The 17292-nt window shown below is 33.3% G+C and overlaps 1 protein-coding gene across 1 annotated transcript; it reads right to left on the reverse strand.

Annotated features, from left to right (window-relative positions):
• Positions 1-255: 255 nt before the first annotated feature.
• Positions 256-3813, reverse strand: LOC132295481 (D-galacturonate reductase-like). Its single transcript, XM_059793769.1, has 4 exons — positions 3403-3813; positions 2010-2253; positions 1382-1561; positions 256-600 (listed from the first exon to the last, which is right to left on the reverse strand). The coding sequence occupies exons 1-4, from the start codon at positions 3717-3719 to the stop codon at positions 388-390; spliced, it is 954 nt and encodes a 317-aa protein (XP_059649752.1). The 5' UTR covers positions 3720-3813; the 3' UTR covers positions 256-387.
• Between the last annotated feature and the right edge of the window lie 13479 nt (positions 3814-17292).

Below are 17292 nucleotides of genomic sequence, written 5' to 3' on the forward strand. Positions count from 1 at the left end.
ATTTAGGCTTTGACTAGTCCCACTGAGGCTTGAACCTTCCCTTTGGAGAGATGGGCTTGTACCAGCTGGGCTATTGCCCATTTGGTACTAGTCAATCGGTGTGGTATGTGTAAAGGGAAGATGAAATAATTGGTACGAGACTCTTGCAAAATGGATTTACCCATGATGGGGATTGGGGGTGGCTTTGTATGACGACCGTAGGGATTAGTCTTGCTCCAAGAGAAATCAGTTGCAGAGAGGGGAATTGTGTGAATATGATAGAAGAGGGTATTCATTTTTATAGCAAAAATAGATGATTCTAATTTTTCAACATATTGAAACAATATACAATATTTAAGAGTTGGCTCATGTGTATAGGAAGAAAAGTAGGATCTAAGAATGAGAGGCTTATATCTCAGCATCAATCTCCAGCAACAACTCATGGGGTCCAAAAATGGAGGCAAAGTGAAAGCCTTTGATCTGAGGAAGCTGAGAGATCTTCTCCAACTCTTCCTCGGTTAACGACCAGTCGAAAATTTCAAGGTTTTGCCTCATCCTCTCCTTGTTGAAGCTCTTTGTTACCAAACTCACCCCCTGTTCATACACCCATCTCAAAGAAACCTGCAAGGTATAAGCAATGATCAGTTGCTTCATTGCATGTTCACACACACACAAGTTGTATTTCAAGACAACATATGTAATTTTCTATGGGAGTCCTCCAAGAAATATGTGTAAAAGTTATACAAGTGGGGAGGTACCAAGGCACTTGGGACATGTTTTATTTTTTGTTTGTTCTTCTGGTTTTATTCATGACTTCTAGTTGCAGCTATTTGTAGCTATGACCCTATGAGTGAGCTAGTTGAATATTATGTCAAGGAATGAACTAATGTGTAAGCATCTCTGTTAATAATGGTAATGACACATTCATTATAATAAGTAAAAGTAAAAATTGGTATGATAAAAGATGGATTTTGAAACAACTTGATGAAAATGTCACTTTTCATTTTGCCCTTTTAGGTAAAAACACAGCTCTCACAGGAGAAATACTTTATTGGGCTTGTAACGGACATATCCGAACCATTTGTGTAATGCATATGTCCATGCGTTTATTACACACGCCTTCTATGAACGGTTAGGTGCACCCGTTGCACACACAATAAAGTTTTTCTCCTCCCACGGTTCCAGATACTCTGTAACAGTTTGTGATTAACTGGGAGCACAAGGCGATCTAATAATTTCGCTATCTCAGACCAAATCTCTTTTCTTTCTTATGTTATCTATTTCTATGCATTTTTTTTTTTTTTCATTTAATCAAAGAAACATTTTGAACTATATACAACATTGCTCATGTTATATAGTATATACAATGTGGTAGGAAACAAATTAAGAAAGTTATACAAACCTGAGCAGTGGTCTTCCCTCTAGCCTTGGCGATCTCCTCTATGACATTGCACTCAACAACTCTGTTGTCTCCCCACTTGGTCCCATTTGCACCCAAAGGTGAGTATGCAGTGACATGGATACCCTTTGCGATACAGAACTCCCTGATTTGCTTTTGATGCCAAACTGGGTTCATCTCCAGCTATTCATATATAGCCAATAACCCATCATAAATATATGTACCAATTACTTAATGTGCACACATATACACTATGTGAAATGACTAATGATATGAAAATCGATCGGATTTTGTTGCGACTTCAACAAATAGAGTTACTTGAATTTTGTTGCAATTTCAATAAATAGAGTGACTTTTTGTCAGTAAAAGATAAAAATAAACTCTCTCTCATCTTTTAAGTATTTGTCACATTAATCGATACAATACCCTGATCGAACAGGGTTTTGCTGTGATTCCACTAAATAAAGTTATTCGGCTTTTGTTGTGATAGAATGACTATTTGTCAGTAAAAGATAAGAATGAACTCTCTATTATATTTTTAATATTTCTCACGTTTATCAATACAAAATCGTGATATACATTTATATCATTTTTCGTGAAAATTTGAACAAGCTTTTGAGATGTGACTCACTTGATTGAGTGCAGGAGGGATTTTGGCAATTGAGAGAAGCTCCTCAAGCCTCCAGACACAGAAATTACTGACCCCAATGCCCTTGGTGAGGCCCAATTTTTGACATTCTTCCATGCCTTCCCACACTGACTTGATATCCAAAGGTTGTATGCATTCTTTTGGAACTGGGGTTTGTTTGATGTTTTGGCTCAATTTAATTGGCCAATGTATCAGATACATATCAACATAATCCAACTGAAGGTTCCTACATAAGATAAGGAAATATAAATAAATAAATTAGCTATGCCAAAATAAATATTGGTATTGTCCGAATAATAAAGGATAAGACTTGTAGTGTTTCTACCCTATTAATCTTACAATTATTTGTTTCTGACCTCTCGGCAGTTTTTACTTTTTACCCATCGATAAAATTTTGGGCAAAATGTGATCAACCTATGCAGTTTGGCAAAAATCATAAATTCCTTACTTTTTTGGACAAAAATGTGGACGGCCTCTCTTTGTCTTTTTGGCAAAAATAAAAAATTTCCCTTTACTGTCAAGGGGCCGTTAAAGGCGTTAAAATATTCAAAGTGAAATACCAATATGACCCTAATGTGTAATTTAATTACAAAATTAAGTAATTTGAATGTCTGATATACCCCGCAATGGTATGCTGAAAATGCCCTCAAGCCATAACAATTTTAATTTACAAGATTTAAAATTATAGATAGATGCATACATTATTTTACTTACATTAAAATTTAATTTGCAAAGTTTATAAATTAACTAAAATTATATCAATGTTTTGTTAGTATCAAGTATTTAGTATGTACTAGCACATTACATGAGGTCAAAAATTCACCCAAATGTTAAAAAATGAAATAAAATCCAAAACTTTTAAGTATTTATCCTGTCTAAAACCTCATGTTTGTTTTTATCAGGTCTACAATTCTCAGCTCCCTCCATGGATAACATTCAAAATTCCCTTTCTACCCCCACCCAGCCGCAGGCAGAAGAAAATGATACACTTCACTCCCATTCGAATAACATCACACTCCACAGTTTTTGTTTTTATTTTTTATTTTTTATTTAAAAAAAAAAAAAAAAACCCTCTTGCACTCCACTTTGTAAGCAGGCACGGATGCATTGTAGGCTCAATGGAGACATCTGTTCTCACTGAAATTTTTTGTTCTTACACTTTACACCCTTAAATTTAAACTTTTTTATATTTATATTTATAAATTTTTTAAGTTACTCCCACTAAAATTATGAAAAAACCCTTCTATATAAATTCCGCCCTCATATGAATTTCTAGATCCATCCAGTTTGCAGGAGTAATTTTGTTATATGAAAATCCAAGTGGATACATTCAATTTATACAGATATATGTACTGTGTGTGTTTAGAGGACTTACTGGAGGCTCATTTTGATGTTGGGGACGACGAGGTCACGTTCAGCAAAGGTGCTAAAGAGCTTGGTTGTGATGAAGAGCTCGTCGCGAGACTTGACGAGACCAAGACGCAGAGCTTCAGCTACTGCTTCGCCCAAAGGCTTCTCGGAGCCGTAAGTGAAGGCAGTGTCGAAGTGGCGATAGCCGGCCTTAATGGCTTCGATAACTGCAGCTTTCGTGGTTTCAGGATCAACAGGAGGGTATGAGGATGTGCCCATTCCTATCACGGGCATGCTCACTCCACAAGACCCCAAACTCACCTCTGGAATTTTCATTGCCATGTATGTGATTTTTTTTTTTTTGCAGCTTCGAATCAAACTAGTAGAGAAACGTACTCTTTGGTCTTGATGATGACACCCTTCAACAAGTATCTAATGTGTAGTTGTTTTTATATAGACTATTGGTTTGGGTTGTTGAATTGTAATTGGTTACGTGGTTCAATGTAAGCAAAAGTTGGACTTGGTCATTATGACCAAAATTGATTATCCAAGACTTTTCAAACATGTACGATTGGGACTAGGAAAAGTGATATGATTGGAGAAGGAACATGGATTCCCTCCGTGGAGAGGTACGATACAAAAATTACAATATTATTAATGGATCTCATTTATCAATTTATTTTCTACCACTAAATATTGCGTTGAACTTTTTTTGTGCTGAAAAAAAATACTTATCCTTGGAGAAAAAAGAGGAGGACCAAAGGAAGAAAAATAGCGGTTGGATTAAATTAACTGACACTATAATTTTAAATAGAACAAAATAAAAACATGAAATTTGTAGCCGATCTCAACTTATTATTGTATTATTAATAGAGTTTGACAAATTTTTTTGGAATGGGGAGTTGCACATATGATGATATATCTAATGGTGAATTATGTAATATTTAAAAAATTCTGATGAGGAGTTGTATACACGGTGAATTATGTAATATTTAAAAAAATTCTGATATCACCACCACCGAGGTTTTGTTGGCTTTTCGATATCTGGCATTTTGTTAGGTCTGTCAAATACTTTCTCCCCCATATTTAAGAGAACGAGTTGGAAGAATTGTCGTCTTTTTAAATTATTAAGTTATTCTTTAAACTTTAAATATATAAAACTTCAAGTTGAAAGATTTTAAAAATGTTAGAAAGATAATTATAAAAATATTACATTTAATTTGACCTTTTATATAATATTATAGTCCACCAATCTTCAATTTTTTTTTTTTTTTTTTCTCTGAAAATTTAAATGCTCCGCATTGATGGTGGGGGCAGCCCCCAACTTTATATATATATACAAAATTATCTATAACTTTTGTTAAAATTTTAAATATATCCCTACTCAATATTTGATACTAGGACAAATTACATCTAGGAGCCACGGGATTTACATATTGTGCACTAAAATAGAAGTATGAACAATATTACAATAAGGTACAAATTGAATATGAAAGTAAATTTATATATATGACCTTAAAGTACTCAACCATTATTTAAAAGAAAAATCTGGAAGAAAGTTGATGAGATAACTTACGTTTTTACGCCTTAAGACACTTGACCATTATTTAAAAGAAAAATCTGAAAGGAAGTTGATGAGATAACTTATGTTTTTACCCCTCATCGTATGCAACTCAATTTGGCGGTAAACAATAGAGCAATTTGGAACATGAATGTTTGTTGGCACTGGTACTTGAGAATTTATATGATGAATATTTATGACTTTTTTTTTCTTTTTTTTTTTTATTTAAAAAAAGATAATATTTATGACTTGTTAATTTGTACATGTTGGTGAATTAGTAAGGATAATATAATATATTCTATCACAGTTCAAAAAAATATATTCTATCAATATATTTGGTTGTTTCTTGAAAACAACCAAATCAGACCAAGCAAGAAAAGAATAGAAAATAATTCAAAGGTATTTTTAGATATTTTTTGAAGTGTGGTAGAATATATTATATTATCTTTACTAATTCACCAACATATACAAATTAACAAGTCATAAATATTATCTTTCAAAAAAATAAAAAAAGTCATAAATATTCATCATATAAGTTCTCAAGTACTTGTGTCAACAAGCATTCATCTTCCAAACTGCTCTATTGTTTACCGCCAAATTGAGTTGCATACGAAGAGAGATAAAAACGTAAGTTACCTCATCAACTTCTGTCCAAATTTTTTTTTTAAATAATGGTTAAGTGCCTTAAGGTCATATATGTAAATTTACTTTCATATTCAAAAATCAATTAGTCAATTTGGACCTTATTGTAATATTGTCCATACTTCTATTTAAGTGCACAATATGTAAACCATGCGGGTCCTAAATGTAATTTGCCCATGATACTAATATCCTACTTTATATATCCTTGTTGTTCAAGACTGTAATTGCAAAACTGAGAAGTAGCAAAGGGGAACATGCTAGTGGTCCATTCTAATTAAAATGCCAGTAAATTATACGGCTTAATGTCTCTTTACATCTATGAATCCACAAAACATGTTGCTTTTAAGAACAAAACCGCATGGGTTTTACTGGTTTTAAAATCGTCCAACTCGTCGAGGCCAACGATATGTGCGGGAGAGATTTGGTGGTAGTCATGTGGTGTTCGCGTCACGGCAGAAGAGGGATGCAAGTGCGGGAGTGTGAGGTGGTGTGAAGTGAGGCTGTAGGCCGGAGAGAGTATCAGAAAGAAAGCGAGTTCAATAAACAAGTTCCAGAGAGAGAAGAAGTGGGGTATGGAGGAGAAAATAAGAAAGTTCAATAGGGGTATACTTGTCTTTTTCCTTTCTATTTTATTTATTAAAAGAATAAAAAAAAACACAAAGACTTGAGGATAAATGTCCGCATCTCAGGTCGTTTTTCTAACAAGTTTCATTCGAAGTGATTAGTTTAAACTTAAAGGGTGGTCCGAGTAATTTGCCCAAAAAAATAAAAAGCTTTCAATTTGTGTGTGTATATATATATATATATATATATATATATTTGCACTCGCCTTGTACAGTCGTCGTATTGCAAGTTTGCAACATTACAATATTATTAAATCAAAATTTAATATATTTATGTAATAGTTGCATTATTTATTTAAAATTATTCTATTTACAATTTAAAATTATTGCAGTGACAGAATATTTTTTTTCATCATGACAGAGAAAAATGATAAACAAAAGAATCCTAATTCTTCATAGTGCAATTCTTTAATGAAATGCATTAATTTATTCTCATCAATTATTAATATTATTATTAGTTTCCCATCTTGTGAGTACCACTAATTCTTTAGCCGTCATGCATGAGTCACCTAAAATATAATATATAAATATGAATATATATGATTGAATATTTGTTGTGTAAATGTCGACCTTTTTTATGATATATATATATATATAACACTTGGACAATTTTTCAATTCAACCCATCACATTCAATTAGATCAGCTTAGCATGGACTAGCCCCGTCTTGAGTCAAGTAAATTATAATATTATCTTTGTTTGATGGCACATTGAGTTTACTAAATAGATCGGAACCGAACTTTGATTAAGAGGTTGAATTGAATGGCCCGAATAAACATAATAGCGGTGGTGATTATTGTGGGGAGGGTGGTGGTGGTGGTGGGGTTGGGGATGGTGGTTATGGCACCGCTGGTGGTTGAGGGGTGGCGATGATTGTGACTGTTAAGAGATGGGTGTTGCCAGGTACCGTTGATTTTGGTGGTGGTTGTGATACACCATTGGTTGTGGTGAGGGGCGTAGGAGAGAAGCCGTCCCTTAGAAAAGGGTAGAATAGGAAGAGAAAAGAGCAAATTAGGATTTTTAAATTTACTTTATATCAATTTTGATCAAAAAGTGGCTAAAGGAACTTATTTGCACATTTTTTTGTTTTTGAAGTTTATGGACTGAAATGCACCATTGGTTGTGGTGAGGGGCGTAGGAGAGAAGTCGTCTTAAAAAATGGTAGAATAAGAAGAGAAAATGGCAAATTATGATTTTTAAATTTACTTTATATCAATTTTGACCAAAAAATGGTCAGAGGGTTTATTTGCACATTTTGTTTTAAAATTTATGGATTGAAATGCACCATTGGTTGTGGTGAGGGGCGTAAGAGAGAAGCTGTCCCTTAAAAAGTGGTAGAAAAAGAAAGAAAAAATGACAAATTAAGATTTTAAAATTTATTTTATGTCAATTTTGACCAAAAAGTGGTCAGAGTGATTTATTTATATATTTTTTTGAATTTTATGGACTGAAATATATATATATATATATTTTTAAAAAATGACTATTTATGCACAAAACTTATATTATGGAAAGATTTTTCGCACTCAACCCTATATAGACATGAATATACATGATTGAATATGTGTTGGGTAAATGTCTACCCTTTTATGATTTATATATATATATATATATATTTTGGTATACACCACAATTTTCCAATTCAACTCATCGCATTCAATTTGATGAGCTTGGCAGGGAATGTGATGGTAGGCATTTGAGACCATCTAGATGACGCTACAAAATTTTGACTATGGACTAATTCAGTGGCGTAAGAGAACCCACTTCATTCAATATTAGATTCTATTCAATTTACAAGTGGCGATTAGAGAGTTGTCACCAATTCAAATCAAAAAAATAGTGGTGTTCTGGTCATTTTTTGATTAAAGAATGGCATTTTGGTCAAAACAAAATTCCTTTTCTCATTCATTGTGGTTGACATGTTGCACTTGCCTTTAGACAAAGAAGAAAAGGCTGACCTATTGCAGGCTGTACCTTTGCTCACGATTGAAAATATCCTAAAGAAAGCTTATTCGGTAGGTAAACATCATTGTCCACTTGTGGATATTTTTTCATCCATTACTTAACAATGCCGTCTTAAAACGGTCAGTGAAATGATATTTATCTCTTATATTTTAAATAATTAATGTGGATCCACTTAAAATATATGTAAGGATGGATTGGTCTTCAACAACAATGCAAGATACCCAATAAACAACTCATGTGGAATAGAGTGCATCTACATCCGTAACAAGCTCCTCTAACTAAAAGAAATTAATTCATATTTATTATTTGTATTTATGTAGTAATCACAAATCTATAATTCTGGAGCGTATGATAATTTTTTTCAGGCCTTTGCATTGAAAATTCACACTAATCACAAATCTATAATTCCAGACTCCGGAGCATATATTAGTAATAACTTTTTAGATAAAGTACAATAAACTCCTTCAATTATACTCGAAAATCCCTCTTTAACTATATCCAAGTGCAACTAACTTCCCCTGAATTATGGAATTGGTCAAGTTTTTCAGGTTATCTAAAATAGGTAAAGTCTATTTCACCCTTTTTCAAAAGACAGTGCCCAATCACAATAAGAAATAAATTAATAATGTGGTACCCAGTGTAATTAGCAAAGCCTCTATATTGATGACACGCTGACACCTTATCAATCCTCCTTTACTATCATCTGTTGGATAAGCCCATGCAATGTCAATCAAAAATCAATGAATTACTGTGCCGAGAGAGAACATCAAAGTCTAGATCTTCAATACTCAATGATTTAATTAAGGTTTATTTCATAATTATCTTAATTTGTGTATGCGAAAAATATCATTGAGTTTCGCTTACAACCATGGCCGTTATCAAAATTGGTGAAAACACAGTGACAAGGTGGAGTGATTGGTGCCGGAATTGACGGGAAATCAATCTCCGACCAAATTTCGGCGTGCGTCATCTCCCCTGCTAATTTCATAATTTTTCACCTCTTTCGGAAACCAATTGACAGTCAGATGCGGCACACCTTTCGCAAAAATTGAAGGACTGAACGATACAATATATATATATATATATAGAGGGAGAGAGAGAGAGAAACGATTGAGAGAGAATCATGTAAGTTGAGTCCAGATCTCAAGCGACAATGTATGAAAGGGAGACCAATTTTTGAGAAAGAAAAATAGGGCAAAGTTTGGCTGGGTTTGGGTTTACAGTAATAAAAAGGGCATTATGGTCTCTAAACTTTCAAGAATTATATGGTTATTTAATTAAAATTAGGTTGTCATGTGACCGGCCGTTGCAGGAATGAGTAAGTTGAAACCAAATTTAAGGAGTTTCTTGCTACTTTAAAATTTGAGAGGGTTTTATACTAGTTGGAGATAGGTGAAAGGGTTTTATTGGACATTATCCTAATTTTTTTTCTTAACAGCCATCGCAATGAAAATTCACAACTATGATTTAGGAAAAAAAGAAAAAAAAAAGAAAAGAAAGAAAGAAGAAGAAAATTCACAACTCTGTTTGGGACTCCCAACAAACATTTTAATACCCCCCAAGTCAGCTCTCGTACCACTGCCACAATGAGCCCAGTTGGATGTGAAACTGTCGGTCTTTTTGAGTTTGAAACGGTGCTATTGCGACAAGAAGCTAAAAGAAAAAAAAATGTTGAAAGTAGATTTGCTCATTTGATAACTTATATCTAAATTCATTTTCAACTTTGCTAACTAAAATTAAATTATTTGATTAACTAATTTAAGTGAGTGAGTTAATATTAGATAAAAAGCATCCATTATAATTGACGTGTAAATTGCCTCGAATTTTCTCTCCCATGTTTTCTCTACTCTTCCCCTTATATTAGGGGTCTCTTTCTCTTTATAGTTTTACTCTCTTGGGACAAAAAATTAGAGCACCAAGCCACACTAATACAAGGTACTTTTTCTCTCCATTCTGGGAGCCAATTATGATGCGTAAATAATATATATATATATAAAATAAAGAAACCTAATATAACTTAATCTGGTTAGTAAATTCACATATGATTTACGAATTATATATAATAAAGAAACCTAATATAACTTAATCTAGTTAGTAAATTTGCATATGATTTACGAATTATATATCTATATATATATACATATATGTATGTTTTTAAAAATACTTTGGTTTGCCTTTTTGGTTTCAATGATATGGTATATCAAGGGAGGAACTAGTAATGGGCTAACTTAGGCTATAGCTCAGGTCCAATTGAAAAAAAAAATTTAGTACTATTATTCTTATAAACTCATGTATTATTCTTCCTTTTACTATCGCCCAATCCATAGTATTTCTATAAATAAAAGGAGTTATAAAATTTATAAAGGTCGAACCTTAAATATGAGCAAGTCCACGAACAATGGATAGGCCAATCACAAAAGAAACCATTATAAAACATAGCAGGTCCAATCCAACAAACCAAACACATTGTTAGTCTATAAAAAAAGACCTACACTCAATGTTTTATTATTGTTAATCTAGCGAAATATTGATTTTTGTTTTTGTTAAAAAAAAAAAAAAGAAGCTTTGTTGATGACTTGATGGTTTCTTATTAAATTGGGTAATTTACTATATAATGGATTAATAACTAGTTAGGGGCGAAACATATAGGTCTTACTTTCTAATATGAATTTATTGATAAGGAACATATATATATATATCTTGCATTCTTGCAAACGTTTGTTTTAATACTTGTATGAAACATATTTCAGTGGATTCTTGACTTTGAAAATACATTAGAGTTTGGAAATGTAAATGTGTTAGAAGGTTGTAGATTATTAGGTTTAATTGAATGACTGACGCATGAGAATTCTGTATTTAGAGTATGGATGACACACTAAGCAATCATGTTTAATTATTTTTAGCCCTCCCTACTTTACAATCCTGGCTCCGCCCCTAGGTATATGAAAATGATTTTAAATGTTTTGATATGGGCAGACTGCGCAGTCGCCATTTAAGACTCTTTTTATATCCGTATCCCAACTGTTTTTGCTTTCGAGTGTGTAGGTACAAAAATCCATCAACTTTGAAAAGTAAACACATAAAAGCAACACACTCAAATAAAATAACAGATTCAAGGAAAAAAAATAGTAATTGTGCAAATGTAGCGTATCTTTTATATTGGGGGACCTTGCCCCTATTTATACAAATATATTCAGATTAGGATAAGACTCGTCTTGCTTGTTCTCTACGATTTTGTTCATCATTATCCTTCTACATTTTGTTCCATGTAAAGCTTTTCTTGTATACGGGGTTCTTTCTTCATATATATTCTTCCATGTGAAGCTTTTCTTCTATACAGGGCTCTTTCTTCATATATATTCTTCCATATAAGGTTTTTTTGATGTAGTGATTGATCTGATCCAAATCATGGATAATGTTTGTCTAGGCTGTATGTTTGATCGATAACAGATTAAGCTGATCTTGTCATGGGCTGATGATGACTCTTTTGGGCTTGATCAAACTATGTTGGGCTGGAGAGATAACTTCGATCGGTCTTATAATGGGCTGAGGTACCGACGAAGGTTCTTTTGAGCTGAGCTTCATTTCTAGGCCTTGGAAGGACCCTGGTTTGCTTAATCCAAAGCTGTTGTATTGGGCGGGACCCTTGCTAGCTGACGTGGCTTGTCTTAATTAGAAGGGGAGATTTTTGCCCCCACACTTTGCCCTCAATTCCCTTTAGTTTAATGTGTCCATCATAACTAGATGGAATTAATCATAGCTAATGAATTGTAATTGTAGTGACCCGGTCATTTCCTTCCTTTTCTTTTTCCTCAAAATTTCACGGATGAATTTTTTTTCGTTGAAATTTCTTGTCTGAGTTCAGTTTCTCGTTACTTAGTGTCATCTCGAGTGCTAAAAAATGGTTTCTGAGTCTCTTTCCTTTGGATTGATAACTTCCTTTAAGGACTGAGTCATTTTCACATTTTTTATTTTTCGACACTATTCACTTTTTGTCCTTTTCTCGTTTATCACTTTGTTGGCACAACCTTGCTTTTCGTGTTCGGTTTTGCTTCCATTTTTGCATGCACTCATGATATATGATTTCTTAGAAATATGTATTTCTATTTTCTTAGAAAAGCATGCTAAGTGTTTATTTTTCTTGTAAAAGGTATGGATGCATAACTTTTTTTGTAATAGTCTTAACTTGTGGGGTTTTAGTGTAATTACGTAAAATATTTATTTTTCGTCTTAGGGACCATTTTGTAATTTAATTTGGAAGATATTTTTAAAAATGATCTTTTTGCAATTTTTGAAAAGTGTAATAAGTGTCACATTCTCATTGGTCCACTTGTAGGCATTTGTGTGGGGACACTTTGATGCCTTAGATGATGACATGTGGAGGGTGGAGATTGAACCACTTGTTGACCTAGGATAGGTGCACTTGTTGGCTTGGATGGTTGACAAGTGTAGGCTTAGGATTAAGCCCACAATGGATGCTTGGATGAGTGACAAGTGTATGCTCCAAATTAAGTCTTGCAATTATTTTTGGGCCACTTTGGGATTATGGTTTTAAAGAGGGATTTTTGTGTAATTGACCAAGACTTGTTTGTGTTGACCATGGTGTAAGATCACATAGTGAGTGGAAGATTTCTAATTCCTTCACTCACATTTCATCTCATTGTTTCATTTCTTCCCTCACCAAAAACCCTAGCCACCATTAGAGGAGCATGATATTTAAGCTTTGACTTTGATTTTTGAGGCCCTTCCACTCACCTTTGACCATGAAGCTTGGAACACTTTTTGTTCCCCTCATCCTTCACTACATAACCCTTGAAGGGTTTGCCATTTTGTGTTGATTTGCCTTGGATTCAAGGGGAACAATCCTCTTGTGAGGTAGGGGGTGTTATAGTTTATTTTCCAAGTCATTTTGATTGCTTTTGTAATGGAATACAAGTGATATGCATGTTTTAATGTTAATTTGAGAAATTAAAGATTGTTGTAACATGTATATAATTCACTTTTGACTTGGAATGTGGCATGGCCTTCACTTGATTCTTGTTATATAATTAATTGGAGTCATTTGAATGAGTTTTCAAATTTAGAGATTTAAATGAATTTAATTTGATTTAAATTCTATTTAATTGTACATTGATTGTTTTCCATTTTTGACTTGATATATGGCATGACCATGACTTAATCCTTGTTATATATTTATTTGTGATCATTTGAACAATTTTTGAAAAATTAGAGATTTAATTAATTTAAATTAATTAAAATCTACATGATGGAGTCTTGCTCATTTTGCTCTTTTGATTTGATATATGTAATGAGTATGCTATATTGTTTAACATATATTAATTTGAGGTTATTTGGAATTGATTTGAAATCTAGAGACTTTCCATGATTAGGTTGAAAATCTCTTAAAATGTAGTATGTTTTATTTCCTTGTGAGTATGCTACTAACTTGATGTAGAATTAGTACTTGTGGCTCCTTAAAATGGTAATTGGACTTAGCATGATATAAAATATCATTGACTTGTTAAGCTTGTTTAAATATATATCTTGTGTAGGTATAGAGCTTGTTAGAATATTACAATTGCTTACCTTGAAAGCTAGTTACTAAATTGTAACTTATTTAGTACTTGTGGCTTAGGATGGTAGTGTGGCTCAATTGTTATAAGATATTTTTGCTTTATGTATAAATTGCATATTGAGGACATGACATGTCATATGCTATTTAGACTTGAATTCTAGGACATGGTTTGTATGGATATAACCTTACTTGTGCATAGAATGTGGTAACTTGCATTTGAGTTTGTATAAGTTTTGAACTTACTGATTTTGGAAAACATGTGAGGACATAATTTATTTGATGGCTAGGGTTTGGCTCTAGTACGGAGACAAAAGTCTTCTAAGTCATAAGTGCGCACTAGGTGGTACCTTGTGGGTCGTAATTACTCGAAAATACTTATTTGGTCTAGCGACCGCATGTCCTAGTCTTTCCGCTATTTGTTTTCGCATTTAATTTCAAGTTGTTAATCATGGATTACTTATGTCTTGAGAATCGATGCTTACTTTGGGTATTTGAATCCTATCTAGTATACTTGAACTTGTATACTTGCTCCATGAGTTTAAATTTTATTTAGTATACTTGTGCTATGTATACTTGTTACATGTGCAATCCTTTTAGTTTAGTATACTTGTGTTCGTGTACTTGATTTACGAGTTTTCTATATTAAAAGTATGCTTAAGTAGATATGCTTGGACGTTGCATAACTTGTTTTAATATGGTTTAGTATACTTGAAAATGTATGCTTGAATGTCACATAACATGTTTTGATATTGTTTAGTATATTTGAGCATGTATACTTATATGCCGTAATTCATTTCAAATGCATGAGTAGCTTAGGATGCTCCCTGAGTCTCACCTTGACATAGATGTTAGGTGGCATGACCCTTTTGAATTGTTTCAAGTTAATGTAAAAATTTCTAAAGAAATCGAGTCTATGCATGCTTATTCTCTACGAAGTTACTGGGGGGTTTGTACAGGTACGAAGACTTGGTTTGTGATGTTCATAATTGCTTGGATGATTGTAGACTTGAAGGTTTTAATTCTTATAAAGGTTGGCTTGAAATGCCACTTGTAGTCTTTTAGGTTAAAATGTGTATATTTAATTTCATTTATGTAATGTGTACATAAGTACACTCTATGCAATGTATTTGACTTGTATGTAATGAGGCCAAGGGCCAAAGACACTTTATGTGATATGTATGCAAATTTTTAACTTCATTGTTATTTATGGAAGTTAGGAGATTTCATGCATTGAAGGGTCATATTTCACATACAATATGCCATGAGGCCGTAGGCTATTGTATTACGTCTACTTTATTATATTACATATGCTTGCATGTTCACTTTGGCACACAATACCCTTCTTGATGAAACAAAAACTTAAGGTTGCATTTTTTTGAGTTTTTACCCTATTTTGTTCCAGGGGCATTTTGGGTATTTCGTAATGTGTTTTTTTTCATTTTCGCTCATGTGATCGGTTAGAAAACTCGATTTCGGAGGGGGTTTCTTCTTTGTATTTTTCCAGAAAACGTCATCTTTGCCCTCAAAAACCCAAATTTTTTTTTTTTTTTTTCCGAAAAATCATTGCTGCCAGGTTTTTGTTGAATTTTAATAAAGTGTACTTGGTACTATTCATCGACTTTTTCTTAAAAAGCGTGACGACTGATCCAAAACTTCCGAGGGTTTTGTGGGTGTATTTTAAGATTGCATTTTCAATTTAGGCAATTTAAAAATGTGATACCCCCCGGATTTCCGGATGCGGGTTGGCCAGGCCCACGCCCGATTACCAGAGGATATTAAACCAATTAGCAATAAACGAACACAGAATACAATTAAGGAAACAGGAATGAATAAAAATTTGCGAAAAAGAAACTAGAATAATAATCCAAATACTGAAACCTCAGAATAAAATTAAATTAATAAAGAATTATTCTGATACATCCAAATTCTCCATTTCTAATACAACTCGGGAATCCATCTGGTGGACCTCTAAAAACTCCAACACTGAAATCATCAACTGAAGAACTCCACTGCTAAATCATGAAGAAGCTCCTACGTCGTCGGAAGAATGAGAAGCCGTCTCTGCTCAGCACGAACAAGATCTAAGACCTGGAACCGTCTGTTACCTGAAAAATAATAGTGGGTTAGGCCCACGAACAAGTTCTATCCTAATTACAATCCAAATAGAGACCCGATACGCAGATACATCCTAAATGTCTTAACCATATCTATATAGTCCGAAATAGATAAATATATATCCACACTACAGGATTCTCACTAAACTATGCTGAGGGTTTCAACCTGAATAGAAGGCAACATGCAATACGCACCTGAGTGGGCATGACTACCTAAGCCTAACAGGGTATATCTCAACCAACATAGCTAGCTACGCATCCTACTGCATATACGCACCCTAACCGTCGACTATGAGACTCAAGCTTAGATCGCGGTACCATAATTTATATATATAAATTCCCATCCAAACCAATGTAGTGCTGCTCAACAGTTCGTTGCCATGACACGACATAAAATTAAGATTGAAGTGTTTTAATTAAATCCCTACCCTTCCTATTAACAGAAAATATAAACAACCATTCAGTATGTCGTTCAACTATTTTAGTTGACAGGACATGAAACCATGTAGGATTTAACTGTTTTAGTTAATCCATTCCATATGTATGAATGGGTAGGAATTAGCGTTGTGACCTAATTCATCCCTCCGTATGACACCGTCCTATACCGGTGCATACATACAAATGATTCGTTAATGATGCAACATTATAAGTAGTACATCAAATAAAGTCCACAGTATCCATATAGTTGATAAACACAAAATTTAAACAAGTCATCAACTAAAAATCCAGAATCCATCCATGTAATTAAACAAGACAAAGTTTACTAATTCGTCAAGTTAAAATCCAGAATCCGTTCATGTAATTAACGAGACAAAGTTTAATGTTTCATTAAGTTGAAATCCAGAATCCATCCATGTCATTGATACTTTAATTTATCTAACTTAAAGTTCAACTAACCCCTAATACAGTCCAGCAGTTGACAACATTATCAATAGTAAAGTGTCAATTTATAAATTCGAGAATGATATAATTTAAACTAGAAAACCAACCACGCATATTACATTCAATTATATTTGCGTACAATCATACCAATCCTTTAACTTGCTAGACTCACAACAAGCAGTTAAATATTCCCTATCCGGTTACAGTATGCGATTAAATAACTAACAATCCAGGGACTGATATATTACAAATCCGATACCTAACAGAGCATATTATACTAAATTACATTTAGAGTATAATCATACCAACCCGTAATACTTGCTAGAACAGTAACCTACAGTTAAATCCTTCACTTCCATGGACAACATACAATTAAGCGATTTAAATTTCATGATGTCAATTTAGCTTAATTGCAGAGACTAACAGTAATGACCCGGTCATTTCCTTCATTTCCTTTTTCCTTAGAATTTTACGGATGAATTTTTTTCGTTGAAATTCCTTTTCTAAGTTCGGTTTCTCGTCGCTTAGTGTTGTCTCGAGTGATCGGAAATGG

This window comes from Cornus florida, unplaced genomic scaffold (genome assembly GCF_030987335.1).
Source record: "Cornus florida cultivar Cherokee Brave unplaced genomic scaffold, ASM3098733v1 CherokeeBrave_3.0.0_Hap2_Chr02, whole genome shotgun sequence".
Taxonomy (NCBI): Eukaryota; Viridiplantae; Streptophyta; class Magnoliopsida; order Cornales; family Cornaceae; genus Cornus; species Cornus florida.